Here is a 19,127-nt window from a genome sequence, read left to right as displayed (position 1 = left end):
TTAGGTTATCGTGTAGATCTAGCATTCATGAAATGCTAATGGAGTATATAGTACTTTATATGATGATGATGTTGATCTTAGTACAAAATAATGAAAAATGTAAATAAAGCAAGCTAGTGGTGAAAACTAGTGGCAACATTATGATTGAAATAAAGCAAGCCACTATATTCTGTGGTCATATTTGGTTATCGTGTCTGAAAAGAATAAATGATTATGAGTTGAACCACTAACACAAACACAAACACGGACACGACATTGACACACAGACATGTTCGACACCGGTAACAATTGAGAAAATGAATTAATTGAATAATCACGTGTCGGTGCCGTATCTGACAAGGACACGTGTTGGACACCGGACACACCTTCCATCAGAATGTCGGTGTTATTTAGTAACTGAGAAGGAAATAGAGAGTTAACAATGAGTCTTAGCTCATTGTGGTTCATGTAAACGAGTGCTTTAAGAAACTGAACTGAACAAAATGTATTATGTGACGAAGGTGGTTAATTAGTAATAGTAATAGAACACATGATTTTCTCGATCAACTTACTATAAACTTGTGCAATTTTATTTTGTTACAGCTGAGTTTGTGACAGGATCAACGGCATGGATTGGCCGAGGTTTGTCTTGTGTATGTGCACAGAGAAGAGAGAGCGATGCTCGACTCTCTTTGATTTAACTCCATACCAGGTAATATTTGTTGGCATCAAAATTACTGAAACAGCACTTCAACACTCTTAAGGCATTCTTTTCATTTTCTCTTTACATCTTGTACATGGCGTGCTCTGAATATATGTTACGTGATGATTCTCACTAAATAATAACAAATGTTTTTCAATTGTATTTCGGGCTATTCATACCGTGAACTGAATGTTCAATTGCTTTCATCATGACACCAATGTTTCACGTTGTTGGGTTTTATGGTTGCCTTTTTATCTTTGTTCATCTTGTTTGCCAATGGGATCAAAACAATTTGTCACACTCTACTCTTTTTTAATATTGCACGGCACAGTAAATTCACAATGCTGAATTTTCCATTTTCAGGAAGAATGCTTGCAGAGGCTTCAGAGTCGTATAGATGTTCCATATGATAGTTCTATCCCTGAGCACCAGGTAGTCTTTTCTATTAAAAAATTTCAAGTCTAAGTGACATCGATTGTGATGTGACAATAACTATGAAGTCCATCAAACACATCAAGCCATGTACCTATAGCTTTTCATGCAACTTACAATTTGTTACCACACGTGCAAACATATATATCTTAAGAATGTAACGTTTACATTTGTTTTTATGCATGATCTTAGCATCCTTAAGGGCTTTATGGAATGCTGCATTTCCTGAAGAAGAACTCAATGGCTTGATTTCAGAGCAGTGGAAAGACATGGGCTGGCAAGGGAAGGATCCATCAACAGATTTTAGGTAGATAATATTCTGATCGATTTCATCTCTTGTCCTCATTCTAATTTATTTTCACTAATGATCTATATTTCTGCATATCATTGGCAGGGTGGTGGTTACATATCATTGGAGAATTTGCTGTTTTTTGCCAGGAATTTCCCAGTATGATCTGTTTTTTTTTTTTTGTTCCATCTTTTCTGTGTTGTAATCAATATTTTGGAGCCTTACTTTTTAGAGTTGTATGACTAAACCTCATTTGACTGCCTAGAGAGGTTAACAAAATAACCACATTAGTATATTTCGTCCAAAAGAAAGGGAAATTTCATTAGATCAACATTTTCTTGTTTGATCTGCATCTGTTTGAAGAATGAACATGTCCTCTTCTTTAATATATTATAGGTTTGGAATCAATGGATTGTCATCCATTTCTTCCAAAAACTGGTCTTTGTTGTTTCATGCATGCTTAATTAAATGGTTGATGCAGGAACAACTCATTAGCTGAATTCCTTGCTAAATAAAATTATTGCTTTCGGTTTTAGACTTCATCCATGATAGAAGAATTTGGGCCAGATTAATTTGTTTTATTGGTTTATATTTGGGACAGGGGATTTGAAATTGATTGGTCTTGTTTTCTTTCCCAATAGCTGCTCTGAAATTACACCAGCTCCATGACGTGAAATACAAGTACACAATTTGTAGTTAAATTTCTCCCAATTCCTTCCATGGTTTTCTGTTGAAAACCCAAACTTGTCTAAGCATTGTGGACTTGATACATATTGTGAATTGTGATAACATTATTTAAATGCTGAGATTCCTCAGCAGGTAATTTCCAAAAATATGGTGTATCCTCTTTGTTCGAGTCTTATCCCGATGTTCCTTGCATATTTTCAGTTTTTTGGGGTTCAAATTGGACTGCATGTTGCGTTTGTTATGAATGGTTGTCTGTTCAATTTGGATAGTTATGTTTCAGACATATGGCTGTGATCTTTCAGTTTTTTGTAATTACATTTTTGCATTTTTGTTGGAACCCTGTTTTCCTGGATTGTCTTTATTAATCTAATTTTGGTTTAAAACCTCAAGAACTGTCCGTTCAAACCTTAAATCTATTTTGACTTTGCTGTTCACATCTCTTTATTGTAGAAATCTTTTCAAGATCTTTTGCGGAAGCAGGAAGGAGATCGTTCAGTGTGGGAGTACCCGTTTGCGGTTGCTGGTGTTAACATTACATTCATGCTTATTCAAATGCTAGATCTTGAAGCAGGTTGATCATTTTCTCCTTTTATTATAATTTTTACTCAGTGTATATCATGTCTAAAAGGATGCATAGGGGATGCCTATATGACGGGAATATTTGTTTACTTTATTTGAAAGAGTAGAATACGTTGGTTCCAAACCAATCAAATGACATAAGCCCCACCTGTAACTTTTTAAGCATTTATGTAATAATTCTTCTGTAATATATAAAACTTGTTATTAGTTTTTTCCTCGCAAATATTACCAGCTGCTTGTGTTTTTAAACAAATTTTGATTTCTCTTGGTTTATGTAGCATGGATCCATCCCAAATTTGACTTGTCAACAACCTTACAATATTCTTTTATTATGCTTTCTGATGTGACATATATCATGAATTCATAATAGATGCCTTCCCCAAGTAATGAATTGAATTTGATTATGATGTGATCTGTCACTAATGTGTTTGCTTTGACAGTTAAGCCACGGACACTGGTGGGAGCAACTTTCTTAAAATTCCTTGCAGGTAGCTTTTATTGTTCATTGTTAATTATCGATTTCACTCATTGTTTTCCTACAATTTGGAAGGGAAACAGGAAGTTTGGAACTTAACAAAATAGGAAATGCTAAATATTACAGAAAGTACTCCATAAAGTTGTTGTGATTTTATGAAGGCTTTTTGTAAGGAGCATTTTTGTCACCTCTTTCATCTTTTTTCCACTTACTGTCTTCTGATCTCACTTGATTGGTGCTGCATCGTTTGTAATAGATTTGTGGAAAGTCACCTTTTGCAACAAATTGAATTTAAGAAATACTTGTGTTTACAAGAAACAAAAAATAGTGGTAGTATTCACTATAGCTAAACTTTGTTTCAAGTGACTAAATTCATTTATGTATGTCTGACAGAAAATGAGTCGGCCTTTGATCTTCTCTATTGCATAACATTCAAGCTGATGGACAATCAATGGCTTTCCATGCACGCGTCATACATGGATTTTAATGTATGTACTCTTTGTCCTGAGTTTATTTTGTAGATAAAGGGAAAGATTATGCACGAGCAATTTTAATTGAAGTGTAGTGTAGAAGTTTAGATTGTTGGTGATGATTATAGTTGCTTATATATGTATAAATGTATTACTTATGTTGTTACAGACAGTGATGAAATCTACACGCCGTCAGCTGGAGAAAGAACTTCTCCTTGAAGACCTTACACAACTAGAAGATGTACCCTCATACAAACTTCTCACACGATAGAGATCAACACATAGTCCGCCAGTCTAGTTTTAACTTGAAGGTTGTTGTACTTGATGTGATGTTACTCGTATTTCCGCTCTTCCCACTTCAACATTTAACTAACATTTGAGCAAAGACCGAGGTGAGCCATGTGTGATATCATCAAGGGTCTGGAGGCATAGTTAAGATTTAAATCCTGTTGGAGGATGTATTGCTGGCTGACATACTGCCAGGGGAGTCTGAAATGTAGGTTTGCTTTGCTTGGTATTGAAAAGATTAGATTGTAATGATTGTGGTTTGCCTATATATTTCGTTAATGTCCATTAATGGGAAAATACGGATTGCAGTATCATAATTCAGGCAGGTTTACTAAAGTTGGTTGCAACTGCTGCCCTTGTTCGTATGCTGCATATTTGTTTGAGTAAAAACACAGCGTTTGAGTTGATGAATGCTAGTATTTCGACTACTCGGTTTTGCTAAAAGTATAGTTTATTTTATACACGCTTCCAATCTTTTGGTATTGTCGCCAATTTTACGATCTTGTTCTGTTCTATTCAAAAGGTAGTCTAAACTCAATTGATCATTTCTGTTTCAATGTTTTGCATTGCTTTTCTAATAACTTAAGCAAATTATCACTGCTTAATTTAAAAGTTTTAATTTAATATCTGTAAAAGCTATGCCGTGCTACTTGAATTTGTGATGAAAATACTCAATATACAAACAAGATGTCTACATTTGAAGTGGTAACTGGCTGTTCTGCTGGTATCTTTCTTTACATACCAGAGACTGACTATGCCAGAATGTGAATTTTTCGTTTGATAATATTAGTAGATGTGAACATCGATGTTTCTCTCCGGTGCTTGTCCTATGGCATGTAACATTTGATGAAATGCAATGAAGTGTCTAGTCTCTATTTTCCTATGGCATGTAACATTTGACGAATCACTCTCTCGACTTTCAAAAAAAATTAGATTGTTGCAATGAAGTGTCTAGTCTCTATTTTCTTGCGCAAATACAAAAACTAATCCCACAAACTATAGGTTATATGATGAAATGTGGCAAATGGCAATGGCAATAACGGATTTTGGGGTGTTTGGTATGATTTGATTTAGATGACTATTAAACATCATATATTTAAATTTGATCGGTTTTTGGATGTTCAAAAATCAACATACATTAAATGATAGTATGTTTTGGTTCTTTTGAGCTGCCAAAATTACACTTAATTTTCAATACAAATAACATAACAGTGTAAATTCAAATATTAAAAATTTAAATATATGATGTTTAATTTGGATCGGTTTTTGGATGCTCAAAAATCAACATACATTAAATGATAGCATGTTTTGGTTCTTTTGAGCTTCCAAAATTACCCTTAATTTTCAATATAAATAGCATAACAGTAGATAAGAGTAAATTCAAATATTAAAATAAAAGTGTATCAAACATTGTATGAGTATATACATGTCCAGATTTTTCTTATATCCTTTAAAACGATTAACAAAGCCGATGGATATATCTATACTTATTTTTTATTATCCCAACTATACCATTTAACAACTTTTTTATAATAAAAATTGTTGTCAGTGTTGTTAAAAAAAATAAAAAATTAGATTATATTTTTTTGTAATATTGTTGGTGTCGTTAAAATAGATAATCATGATAAGTTTGGTTTGTTATAATTTGAATGCAACAAACATTTATATTTATACATTTAATCAAAATCAAAATTTCATGAAAAATACCATTAAGTCTCATTTGGGATTATCATAATACAGATTAGTCTTGACTTGTTGGAATTATCAAATTAAATCACATTTTGTTCTTCATGTAATAAAAAAAAAATACAACCGGGAAATACGAAAGTCATGTCATATGTTCCGTTACTTCTTACCATTAAAGTCCCAAGTTTCAACGAGTATGAATCCCTCTTTTGGCTGGTACTTACAAATGAAGTAGAGCATACTGACTTTGAAGGACAATCACCACAAGGACAAAAACTAATTGGCATATTCACTCAAAAAACAAGAAGTAGGTGAGTGAGTGAGTGAGCAAAATCTAGTGTGAACTATGAATGTATTGCATCTTACAAGAAAGCCAATACATAATTGAAAATGTATATAACATAAAGGAAAAATTAATTAAGGCAGAGTTATTGTCTTTCAAACACCATCGACTCGCGCTAGAATCAAACAGAAAAGCTCGAGATACAGAATTATAAGTATCCTAGCCACCCCTCATCATTCAAATACAAGCTTACATCCCCTTAGACACGGAGACAGTTTCTGTAACATATGGTATTTCGCGTTTAAATCTATGGAACTGTGAATTGTCATGTTACTTAATACTTTTGAACTGCCCATAACATATTCTGCAAATTGAAGCTCGCACATTTTGCCTCTATAATTCTTAAACAAGCAAGTTTTGAGCTGAGATGAAAGGCATTCCGGAATAATCTTTGGATCCTCCAATTGTCCTTATTCTCGATCCCATTTTCTATCTCCTGTTAACAATATGTAAATTTCCACCAAAAACAGAAAACAAAAGTTAAGATATAGGTAGAGGTAGAGTTAAACAAAATAAATAAAACATCATGAAATTATATGTGAAACCTTATGAATGATAAGATGTTGAAGCTTGGGACTGTGTTGAAGCATTTCTACTTCTAGCATCCACTTCCACTTGTTAGGCCAAGTTTTATGCTTTAAGTTAGAGAATAGCTCCATTTGAGTTAGATTGTAAAAAATGGGGACTTGGACACAGTGGGAACTTGTCTGCATGAATTAAAATATATACAAGAAAACATTAGATTGTGATTTGTTTTGTAAAATCAAACAAACTCTTACTTACCAGCTTTATACTGAGCCTTGTGCCTTGGAAAGCAAGAAAAGAGGAATACCTTTACTTAATGTGTTTTCAATTCCTCTAGAATGGGAAAGGACAAGAGAAAGTCGATGATCTGTTTATGAGTGTTGAAATGAGTTTTGAGTAGTGACGACATAGTATTATTATTTATTTGAGGAATGTGTTCGCGGATTACTAGCTGTTTTAATTTGAGAAAAGTAAGCGTGAATATTTTGGAAACTAATTTCATGTCTAAAGAATCAAACAACATGTTAAGTTCAAGGGTTTCAGTTCATCTTTGTATTGCTGCGATAATAAGTTGGGTTATAACCTTGGGTTTGCATGCAGCACAAGATTTGAAGCGGAATGATTGTATTGGCAGGGTGTTATTGCATGATAGCATGACTGAGTAAACATGACAGCAAAGACAAAGAGTGGTTGTTTTGATGAAGACATTGTGATTGGTGAAATCGAGAGTGAAGACTGAGAGCCATAATGGTTTCCACCTCTTTGAAAGGATGCTTGTGGCGACGGTGTCTTTGGTTGGTAGAAAGGAGAGAATGTGACAGATAATTGAGTCCGGAAGGGAGCTATCCCTGTCGCACTCTTCTATTGGAATCGATGATCGCTGATTCTTCTTCGACTTGGACATATATAGAAATTCTGATAATATTATTGCCTTTGAACTCACTCTTTGGGGGGTGTAATCCGAAGCTGAATCTCGCGGCGTGGTGTTAAAGTTACCTAAGAAGCCGCGAGGTACACTAGAACAATTGATTGAATCGATGATTTGTTGAACGGTGTGGTTGAGCAAGAGTTGTGAATGATGTTTCAGATCGGATGTTGAGCAAGATCTACTTCTCTGTAAACCCTAATTCCCTACTGATTTTGAACCCAGATGAAAGGAAAGAGTAGAGGATTGCACTGTGGTTTTAAATAAGGACAAACTGCTGGCTAATTTGAAACAAATCTCTCCACTATTATAAAAACCGATTGTTTTATTCCTTCAACAAATATAAACTAGACCCGTATTATTATTAATAAATCAAAAATCCCAAAAAAGAAAATAAAAGTTACCTAAGAAGTCGTGATTTGTTGAACATGCAGCGTGTTTGCGGTGTAGTTTGCTTCAATTTTGAGGTTAAAAGTCATCCGAATCTTAGGATAAAAAAAAACATGCGGTTTAACTCAGTTGACTTTTAAAATAAAATCAAAACCAAATCAATGCGGTTATGGTTGGATCGGTTTGTGCGGTTTTATCGGTACAATACAATTTTTTGTTTTCAACATTAAAACAAGTTAAAAAGTTAAAACACAATATATTTTCAACGGTGTTTTAAATTCATCCAACATTAAAATTTCATTTTCATCTAATCATATTCTCAACAACATGAACCAAATTAAAAATGTAAGCAAAAAATAATCTTATTATGTAAGAAATGTAAATACTAAGATTTTATCATTCTCTAAGGCTGTGTTTGGATTCAGTGAAAGATTAAGGAAAGAGAGATGAATGGAAAGAAAGGTTGTGGAAAGATTGCTTTTCCACATTTTGGAAGCATTTCTAAAAGAAGAGGAAAGAAAGTTTGGGGTGGGACCCACACCCAAAACCTTTCCTTGCTGCTTTGGACGGAAAACACAAAGAAGCACCAACATTTTGTAAAAAGTTATAAATACCCTGCTATAGCCTCTGTTTGGTTTGGCTTTTGCAAAGCCAGAATCAATTCTGGAGCATTTCAAAAGCAATTCTGCAATATTTAACATGTTTGGTTTGGCTTTTCAAAATAGCTTTTATCCTCCAAAAGCAATTCTAGTTGAAGCTACAATTCCTAGCTTCTTACTTTCCTAGAATCAATTCTACACCCTCAATTCTATTAATTCCATCCCTGCCCTCATTAATTTTTCTAACCCTTCTCCAATGAAATTATTGAGCACAGGCAAAATAATTAGTATTGTACTTTAAATTATTATATCAATATTTTAGTACTATAATACACATTATGTTAGTTTTGTAATAATATTTTAATACTCTATTGCACTTTAAATTCTATTATCTATTTGTAATTTTTATTTTCATGATGTTAGTATTGTAATACCTTATATTTTAGGACTATATTGCACTTAATTATCTTAATTTAGTAATTTCTATTTATTTGTATTTAACTATGTCTATTTTGGTAATTATACATTCAAAAGTAATTTTGATCAAAACTATCCAAACAACAATCATTCTGTTTAATCAATTCTGCATTATTGCATCCAAACATAAATCAATTCTGTCAGAATCAATTCTGTCAAAATCAATTCTTTCAGAATCAATTCTGTCAGAATCAATTCTACACACCTCAGAACCAAACACACACATAATTATTAATATTAATATGATCAACAAGCATTGGTAAAAGTTATGGTTTTGAAACATATGCTGAGCAATTTTTCTCTCTTGGCGTGAGGTTTTGAATAAAAAAAACATTAATAAAAATTAAAAAATGTTATATGTAAATTAATATTTATTAGTAAAATATATTTAAATGTGTAGATAACATAATTAATTTAAAATATATAGATTTAGCTAAAACATTTTAAGGTTATAATTGTCATTTTGCAAATATACATATCTTTCTTTCCTCTAACAATCTATTCACTTTCTTTTATACCAAACCACCAAAACAATCATCTCACTTTCTTCTACCTTTCTTTCCTTTTACTATCTATCCTTTCACTTTCTTTCCTTTAACTTTCTTCTCCAAACCAAACATACCTTAAAAGTTCAAGTAACTCAAATATTTTTGAAATAAAAAGTATAGAAGAAACTTAACAAGAGAAAAATATCTTATTTTATAAAAGTTTCCATTGAGTTTAGTTTCTATGAATATTGGTCTAGACGACATATGTTTAATTAGTGTTTTTCTTATGTTGCGGTTTGGTTTCGTTTGGTTGGTAAAATAAAAACCTCAAACCGCACCAAACCACGCGGTTGAGTAAGAAAACGATCTGAATACATCCGAACCAAATAAGGTTTTTTGCAGTTTCAGTTTGAATTGGTTTGGTTTGCGGTTTTTCTATTGGATTGGTTCGGTTTTGAACACCTCTACTTTAGATGTTGATTAGAGTAAGTTTGACTCAAATGTGGCAGTTTATAGATTGAAATGACACTATGAACTCATAATGTTTATGTTGAACTCTAGGTGCTCAATGAAAAATTGTTTGATATTTTGCATATTAATGATGAAATTAGTTAGAAATTGGATTATTAATATTGATTATAGTAAGTTTGAGTGCAATGTGGTAGTTTAGATATTGAAATGACACAATACGGTAGTTTGAGTGCAATGTGGATTGTTAATGTTGATCAGTTAGAAATTACATTGTGTCCTTATGAAAAAATCATTGATTTTTTTGCATTGATTTATGTTGTGTAGGTATGTCTGACAACCCAAACAGACAGAGACTCGACAAGAAGACGATGACAATGAGTGCACGAGCAAATATGAAGGTTGTGCGCCCTTCTGTTAGAAGGAGACACGACGGTAGGAGTTGGGAGGGTTCGTCATCCCAGACGGGTCTGTCTTAGGTAGTGGACCCTACACAACATCATGAGGAGCCTCGGTATGAGCAACCTCAACATCAGGGGGTTGAGGCTCAGCAGCAGGCGATACGGGAGGTTGCACCTAGACCAGAGGGTTTTCCTGGGGGGGGGGCCCTACTGACATGTCGCTTCTACCGAATTTTGATAGACACGTGCCTAGAGGCTTTGGATTGACGCCAAAGTAAGTATAATTTTTGTTATATTATTTTTTGTTTTATACGCTTCAATTTATATGTTTATTTTTAAAAAAAAATATTCAACGATTCAATTGTCATATTAAAGTGTTTATTTTAATTTTCATTTTTTACGTTTTAATTGTTATGTTAAAATGTTTGATGTTTATTTTAATTTTTGTTTTTGTTTTTTTACGATTTAATTGTTATGTTAAAATATTCATTTTTTAGTTATTCAAATATTTATATTTTTAATTGTTTGTTATTTGTTTTCTTTTTTCATATTTTAGTTTCAGGAGGAGCATAAGTTGACCCCTTCCTCACACGAGAAGAAGATTAGGACTGACAAGCTAACAATCCCTAGACCTGAAGCAGATTGGTTATGGGATCGGGTGAATGGATTTGGTCTTGCCTCCCTCCTTCAAACTAAACATTAATATTTATACATTTAATCAAAATCAAAATTTCATAAAAAAAACATCGTTTATAATTTTCAAATGTTATTGCAATAGAAAGAGCAGAAAGATAGGCACGTGAGTGCCCGTCTTTTCGCTTGTATAATATAAAATATATTAAAAAATGGGTCATGTTAACTTGTGCCCGTAAGACACATGTTAAACATTAATACAGATAAATTAATGCAATACATAAAATTAAAAATAAACCAAAAATAGATTAATGTAATATATAATATATAATACCAGTAAAAGATTAAAATTTACTTCTGCGATTTGGTTTGGTTTTAAAAAAGTGATTAAAAATTTGTTCCAATCCAAACCGATTTTTACAAAATAACAACCAAACATGTTAAAAGGATAGAGAAATGATATATGTACATTTACTTTTTGACAATTTTTTAACAATTTTCTCTTTCATACTCATCTTATATTCTTAATCTCTCTCTTCCTTTTTCTCTCTCTATTGTTTTGGACCAATAGGAAGAGAGTAAATAAAAGTTGTCACTAAAGTTGTTAGATATGGTTGTACAAATATCACAACTCAAAAGGATATTCGAGGTTTTTATATCAGTTTACGGTTTATTTTAAATGTGTTTGGATTTGAACACCTTTATCATCCAGTGTGACATTTAAAATAGTAAAACAGCTGGAAAACAATATTTGAGGAAATCAGCTACGTCATTCAACTATATATAGTTTTACAGTTATGATGTTATCTCATCAAGGTCTGGTCCTAAGTTAGCAACCAAATTACATCAGACAGAGCCTTAAGCTAGTTTGAATATTCATTTCAAAAAAATCTGAGAAACAAGACTTGTTTGAAAGGATAAGGTTATCATCATGATAATGATTGTGTGATATGAAATTTTTGCCCATCATAATTTATGTAGTGTGACCATCATATTTCTTTTACTTTTCTTTTCTCTCTTAACTTACACACTCAAAGAGAAATAAAATGTTCTTCCTCCAATCTTTCCACCATCGCCAAACTCCATCTTCTTATCCTCCCTCTCAATCATCAAACTCTATAGTACCTAACCGTTACCCTAACAGAAACGGTTACATCAAGTTCAGAACAACCTACAATGAAAATCTCCATTACCTAAAAGCACTAACCATAATAAACCCCAACACAAAACCAAACAACCTCCCTCACCCGGACACCATCAACCACATCCTCACCATCATCACATTCCTCAAATCCCACTCCTTCACCGAGGCCGACATCCCCCGGCTAGTACACCATTCTCCCCACCTCTTCACAACCTCCATCTCCCCTACCTCCCTCTCCCCCGTCTTCACCTTCCTTGCATCTGACCTCCTCGCCAGTGTGGAAGACTCCCACGGCCTCATCCTCCGCTGTCCTAACCTCCTCTTCACCGACGTAAACCATATCCTCAAACCAACCCTCCACTTCCTCCGCGAGGAAGTTGGAGTTAGTAACCTAAACAGGCCAACTAACCGGAACGCGCATCTTCTCAACACGCGTGTGGAGAAGATGCGCATGAGGGTGAGGTTTCTTGAGGAAGTGGTTGGGTTTACGTACGAGGAAGCGAGGAATGTTTGTGCGAGGTTGCCAGCGATATTGGGGTACGATGTGGAGAATAACTTGTGGCCGAAGTTTGTGTATTTGGTGAAAGAGATGGAGAGGGAGGTGGAAGAGTTGAAGAAGTTTCCGCAGTTTTTTGGGTTTAGTTTGGATAAGAGGATTGTTCCAAGGCATTTACATTTGAAAGAAAGAGGTGTTAGGATTCCTTTGAATAGAATGTTGATGTGGGGTGATGAAAAGTTCTATGCAAAGTGGAAGTGAAGTGAACTATCATCATCACTCAGATTATCTAGAAAAGAAGCAGCAACCTAGAATTTTGTACAGTAATAGATATAATTACATAACCTTGACAATTATGTAAGATATAGATAGATATATGATTAGGCTTTGCATTACTAACATTCTTTTGGTGCATGTAATTTCCCATTCGTTGCTTTTGATTAAATTGAGGCAGCAGACTTGAAGGTACACCCTTCTCTTCTGGTATCTCAATTCTCTTCTCCATGTGAGCTTGTTTTCCATGCCATCCTTCTGATTCTTTTCTTTGCTAGACCCTCAGGCTCATGGTGAAATATACTAGTTTAATGCATCAACGGTGTTCTGGATTCCTTAAAAATGTGGGGAGTTTCTTTTTTCCCCGTTATTCCTAGAATCCACTCCCGCATGTATTATTTATTCGGACGCACAAAATATAGTTCCATCCAGATATTTTAAACATGTAGCTCTGGTTTGATCCTTTAATTTATGTGTCTATCAGGAAATGCTCCCGCTTTTAACATCTAATAATAGCTCAGTCACAATGCTGCTTGTTTATAGTATTCCCACAAGTATAATTCCCCAAAAAAATTAAATTACATGGTTTTCCACTTTCCAACACTAAAATTAAATTAAGACTATGACATGTAACACAGAAAGATAAGAATGGAACAGAAATGCAAGACTATTACATGTAGAATTAAATCTTCCCACTGGTTTTATTAAATAATAATAATAATCTATCCGCTGCATAAGTGATATAGTAACTCCAGTAAGAAGTACATGATAAAATTACATGAAGTATACAAACTTTCAGATCCCCGTAAGAATAATCAATGGTATAACATATTTGTCATCAACTTTGACGAAATTTGGGCCACACTGTGATTACTCCTGGTCTCATCTCCTCAAAACGATATCTGCAGAACAATTCAAATGAACAAATAGTAAGAGGCAATGTACACCTTACTGCTATGTTGCTAGAGTTACACAAAAGTCAGAGGATTGAACTAAAGTATGGGATATTTATGATGTAAAAATCATTTCAAATATACCATTATACTGTGTGTTAACTTCAACCATTAGATTGATATAAACTTTTCATCACCAATCTAATGACTAGCATACAGTGCTCAATCCAGTGTATCTATTTTTAATTAGTACACCTTAAGTGCAGACGAAATAAAGTATGAGTATAGATATTATGTTGCACCTGTTTTCACTGAGGAAACTTCTTACAGCTGTAGGAAGAGCAGCTTGGCCTCGGCTGTGATTGCCAACACCTGTCGAAATGAAAAAGCAAGTAAGGCCATCTTTCATACCGATTGCTCACTACATGGATATAGGTTCACTTAATAAATCTTATTTAAAATCCTAATTTAATGAAGTAGATCATTTGAATATGGCATGTACTCCAAGTGCCATTAATGGACTCAAGAATTACCAAGTTGGAGAGTAAAAAAAAAAATGACCGAGAAAAATAATGAGATATAAGAGGGGGAAAATGTAGGAAGTAGAACAAACATTGAATAGGGGCAACGATTACAAAATTAGATTTGAAGAAAGAATATTTCCTTCGATAGAATAAGAATTAAACTAACAGACATAACTAGAAAACTGTTGAAAGAAAGGAAATAGGATAGGAGATCTCCCAGACAGATTGAAAATAAATATGCCTCCTCATTAATATAGGCATAGAGTCTATGCCTGTGCAATCAAAATGCAATTCTCCAGAGGCGGAATTCACTATACAAGTATAAATATAGAATTTACATGCTATTATGCATGGTCAAAAAAGAAAGCAAAATACCTGTTATCACATGTACAGCTAATGATCTAAGCCTTAATGGCACTTGCTTATCCAAATTTTCCCAGTCCATTAAGTTAAGAGACCCAAGAGTGGAATGTGCATCGCCATTCTTCTTCGCATTATTTGAAGGGGCTAAGCTCTTTGAGAAGCCTTGACTTTCAATTCTACGGAGATGTTCTTGCAATGCTTGAACAGCTTCAGCTGCATGAAGACCATGTAAATCCAGTCTCGAGATATCATTATCACTATTTCTGATACTTAATATTTTTGTAGCTGCCTCAGAATTAAGTTTGTCGGCATTATGCCATTCCTCCCTGGCTCTCGCTGAATGTTGTTGGGCAGAAAAGTGTTCTCCTTTTAGAAAAGCGTTTGCGGCTGCCTTAGAATGTCGTGATGCTGACCTGTTTAATTATTGGACATAAAGCCTCGATAACACTGATAGATTCAACTAGAATCACAAAGCAAGATTGAAGAAAACAATAGAAACTTTATTAGAGAACCCTCTGGATCACATATGATTATCAGTTATGAATGTAGTATACAGTCTCCAGGGCTCATTAGAGAGTTCCCTCTTGCAATTCAAACTCACTTCCTAGAGATCATCTAATTCTCTCTTCTCCCTATTTACTACAGTCAGTTGCAGCTGTTGTTTGTTACAATTGGTTAGTTTCCCCCCATATTATCATCTCTCTTCTCACATATACATAAGTGGCCTCCTGTCAAACATGTGGTCAAATTCAAAAGGCTTCAGCTCTAATTATGAGCAAGGTTTAAATCACTATGATTGAAGAATATTATACTTTAGTAAGATATATGCATAGATTAGAAGATCTCCTACAAAAGCAGTGTCTCAAAGAGACAACTATTATGTAGGGTGGATTAATTAGGCTATTCGAATCTCTCAGAATATCTAAAAGAATATACAAAACTGGAATATTCTATTAAGTAAAGCCAGAATTGCAACAACAACAACAACAACCAAGCCTTATCCCACTAAGTGGGGTCGGCTACATGGATCAAATGACACACCAAATTTGGATCCAACTCATTGATCTCTGAATCCTTTCAAATGGTTTCTCTAATAGTTTTCCTAGGTCTTCCTCTACCTCTTTTAACTTGACTCTCCTCCATTTGATCTACTCTTCTTACCACGGCATCTACGGGTCTTCTCTCTACATGCCCAAACCATCTAAACCTATTTTCTACCAACTTTTCTACTATAGGTGCTACCCCCACTCTCTCTCTAATGGTGTTATTCCTAATCCTATCCTGTCTAGTCTTACCACTCATCCAACGCAACATCCTCATCTCTGCTACACTTACTTGATTCTCATGTTGACTCTTAACCGCCTAACACTCCGTACCATACAACAACGCCGGTCGGACTGCTGTCCGATAGAACTTTCCTTTCAACTTAAGTGGTACTTTCTTATCGCACAAAACACCTGAGGCTCTTCTCCATTTCAACCACCCAACTTGAATACGATGGCTTACATCTGCTTCTATTTCTCCGTCATTTTGTACGAAGGAGCCAAGATATTTAAACGTGTAACTTGGGGTATGATATGATCTCCAACTTTCACCTCCAAGGTAGACCTACTTCTCCTTCCGCTGAAGTAACATTCCATATACTCTGTCTTGCTTCTACTCAAGCGGAATCCATACGCTTCTAAGGCTTGCCTCCAGGTCTCTAGCCTCCCGTTCACTTCCTCCCTCGACTCACCCACCAAGACTACATCATCTGCAAAAAGCATACATCTCGGTGCTAACTCTTGGATGTGTTCCCTCAATACAAAATCCAGAATTGCAAATCCGAACAAAATCTTTGACAAAAATAAAAAAGCAAAGTTGTGAAAATAAATCATTTAACTTATGTTTTTCCTAATATCATTGATTAAGGTTTGGAACATTTATCTATGCACACTACAAAGAATGCAGAGACAGAGAGCCAAAACATTGTAGGTTATAAAATAAAACAATATGCCATCATCAATTAAATTACAAGTTTGATTTGGAGAATTCATATTAACGCCAAACTTTGTCAACCATTTTAGCAACTATTACCTTACACTGAGAAAACCAGAACATAGAACAAATGCATTACAAAAGGCAATAATAATATAATGCAGTCTAACATATTCAGTGTGTTTAGCATGCATGCAAATCAGAAGTTAACAATTGGCACAAGAGAAGTCATAAATGGTGGCAAGGTTTAAGATGTGCTCCATTCCTCACTATACATGTTTTCCGACATATCTTATATAGAAGTTGGAAACAGAAGAGGAAAAAAGACATATATACCATAAGAAAAAAAAAATTATAAATAAATACAAGCAAAGACTGAACTAACAAATACCCTCTCAAGAAAGATTACATGAGTTAGCGTTCACACACCTCATTGTCTTCAATGCATCCTTTCGATGGCTTAAGTAATATCATCCTCCTCCCATTCAGGCTCGACCGGAACAGAATTCAAGAGGTCCATTACATCAGAAAACTTCTGACCTGAGAAAGCATATCTATTCTCCAAGTCTTTATTGTTATCTTGGAGCTGACCAACAATATTAGAATGGAAGAGAATGTCATCTTTGACCATTTCTAATGCAAGACTTTCACCAGTCTTCACCACACGTGTTACATCATCTGAAATAAGTGGCCTTGGATGGGGATTGCTCAATACTTTGTGTTCTTCGAAATTGACTGCAGAGGCCATTGTTTCCAATAAAGCCACAGCCTTGTCAACATTATTATTAACGGCGGCCAAGATATCGTCAATCAAGCTATTTTCAGCCCAAGGATGCTGCTCTTTGAGCATCTTGGTAGGTCCATTAACATCTTCCTGAGCAGTAGTCCCGCAAGAATCAGAACCTAAAACTGCCTTTTGGCCATTCCCAGCCTCCTTCAAAGGAGGGAAGTTTACATTAGGTACAAGTACCGAAGAGAAAGGCTTCAGAGGAACATGTTTCTTCTTGACAAACTTATCACCATGTCGCATAGAACTAGATGAGCCTATAGGTGGGAAAGGATCCTTGTCAACTTCAGAATCAATACTGTTCTTCATTTTCTGCTTGAGATCAAAAGCTGTCCAACCAGAAGGTTGTTTGCCCCTGGACCACGACATCTTCTTAAGGGATGATTCGGCTGAAACAGTCATCATGGTCCATACCCATAATTTAAGCAGAAATAAAGTTATCTCTCTGTCTGAAGATTTGTGCAGCATATACAGAACGATAAACTAAGGAAGCCACAATCTGAAGACCTGGCTTACAAAAAGTCCAAGTCAACAACTGTAATAACTAATAAGCACTTAGGATCGTGCCACGTAACAGTAAGTCAGACAATCACTTGAAAACATAGAGCCTGGTTAAATTGACTTATTTAAGTCTATCCACGAGCAATAGTAATTATGAGACTGTTTGAGAAAGTTTATAAAACAACTTATGACATGTCCATAGCACCTGTTTGGATAAACAACTTAATTTGCATCTTATAGCATAAGCGCTTATGTGTAAGCTATTTTATTTTATAACAAAGATAGAATAAAGTTGTATTATTTTCGTATAAGCTATAAGCTGTTTTTATAAGCTCATCCAAACAGTCTCACAATTGCTTATGACAGTAGATAAGCTCAATTAAGTCAACGAAAACAGACTCATAGTATGCTCTCAGCTTATCAAAACAGCTTATAGCTTATATGAAAATATTTTGACTTTATTTATCTTTTGTGGTTGAAATAGTTTATACATAAGCACTTAATTAAACAGTTTATCCAACAGGGCAATAATAATGATAATTAAACTTCTCAACATTTTGATATTAAATCCATAATTTAAACTAGCTCAATTTTAAAATTAAACCATGTAATATCACCAATTTACATAAACAGAGAATTCAAAGCAAGTACAGCACAAAAAGTAAGCTTAATAATCTCAAAACAATAGCAAAATCCAGAAACAAAAATTTTCAAATTGAGCTGAAAGAAGAGAACCCAGTTGAAAAAAAAACGAACCTTTATTGAGGAGAAAGAAAAAATGCTACTTGTGAAGGCCAAAACGTAAAAAGGAAGCCAGGAATGGATCTATCAAAGGGTTGAAAAAGCGACGGAAGGTTTTTAGCGACAGAATGAAGTTGACGTGAACCAGAATTGCACCTGTTATCATAAATTTACTTTGTGAATTTTGCGGAAGAGAAGAAGAAGAAGAAAATATTTGGGTTTTCTTTCTCCTTGTTCCTCTTCCAAAAGGGTCTCTCGCTTTCAGAGAAAAAAACCGTATTTGAGATAGAGAGACAGAGAGATTTGGTAGCCGCCGACGCTGTCCCGAAGAAGTTGCGACGATAATTGAATTTTTCGTTATTTATTTTCTTACGTGTAGCTTTCTTTTCCACCCAATTTCTACCTTTTTTTGAACTTTTTTATTCAATAATTGATTTTTTTTTTTTTTAGTAAATTCAATAATTGAATTTTAAAATACTATACCATATCTTAAAAAAAAAAAAAAAAACTATACAATATAAATTAAATATCAATTAGACCAAAAAGATATATTAGTTTGTTTTTCGTGTGAATTTTTTTCTACAATTTTTT

General features: G+C 34.2%; 1 protein-coding gene and 2 pseudogenes across 1 annotated transcript; 2 read left to right on the top strand and 1 right to left on the bottom strand.

Annotated features, from left to right (window-relative positions):
• LOC120577895 (ELMO domain-containing protein A-like) overlaps positions 1–4,363 on the top strand; it is a 4,773-nt pseudogene extending 410 nt beyond the window's left edge.
• A 7,485-nt stretch (positions 4,364–11,848) lies between these two features.
• LOC11442578 (transcription termination factor MTEF1, chloroplastic) lies at positions 11,849–12,878 on the top strand. The gene has a single exon (XM_003624239.3). It carries the CDS (start codon positions 11,884–11,886, stop codon positions 12,736–12,738), a length of 855 nt encoding a protein of 284 aa, XP_003624287.1. The 5' UTR covers positions 11,849–11,883; the 3' UTR covers positions 12,739–12,878.
• Positions 12,879–13,401: 523 nt separating this feature from the next.
• On the bottom strand, positions 13,402–18,714 carry LOC120577894 (uncharacterized; annotated as a pseudogene).
• Between the last annotated feature and the right edge of the window lie 413 nt (positions 18,715–19,127).

The sequence above is a fragment of the Medicago truncatula genome, unplaced genomic scaffold (genome assembly GCF_003473485.1).
Source record: "Medicago truncatula cultivar Jemalong A17 unplaced genomic scaffold, MtrunA17r5.0-ANR MtrunA17Chr0c29, whole genome shotgun sequence".
NCBI lineage: Eukaryota > Viridiplantae > Streptophyta > Magnoliopsida > Fabales > Fabaceae > Medicago > Medicago truncatula.
The sequence above is the reverse complement of the archived record's forward strand: the minus strand, read 5'-3'. Positions and strand labels throughout refer to the sequence as shown.

Coding starts and splice junctions, on each gene's coding strand:
- LOC11442578 (XM_003624239.3), top strand. CDS start 11,884: ATGTTCTTCCTCCAATCTTTCCACCATCGCCAAACTCCATCTTCTTAT.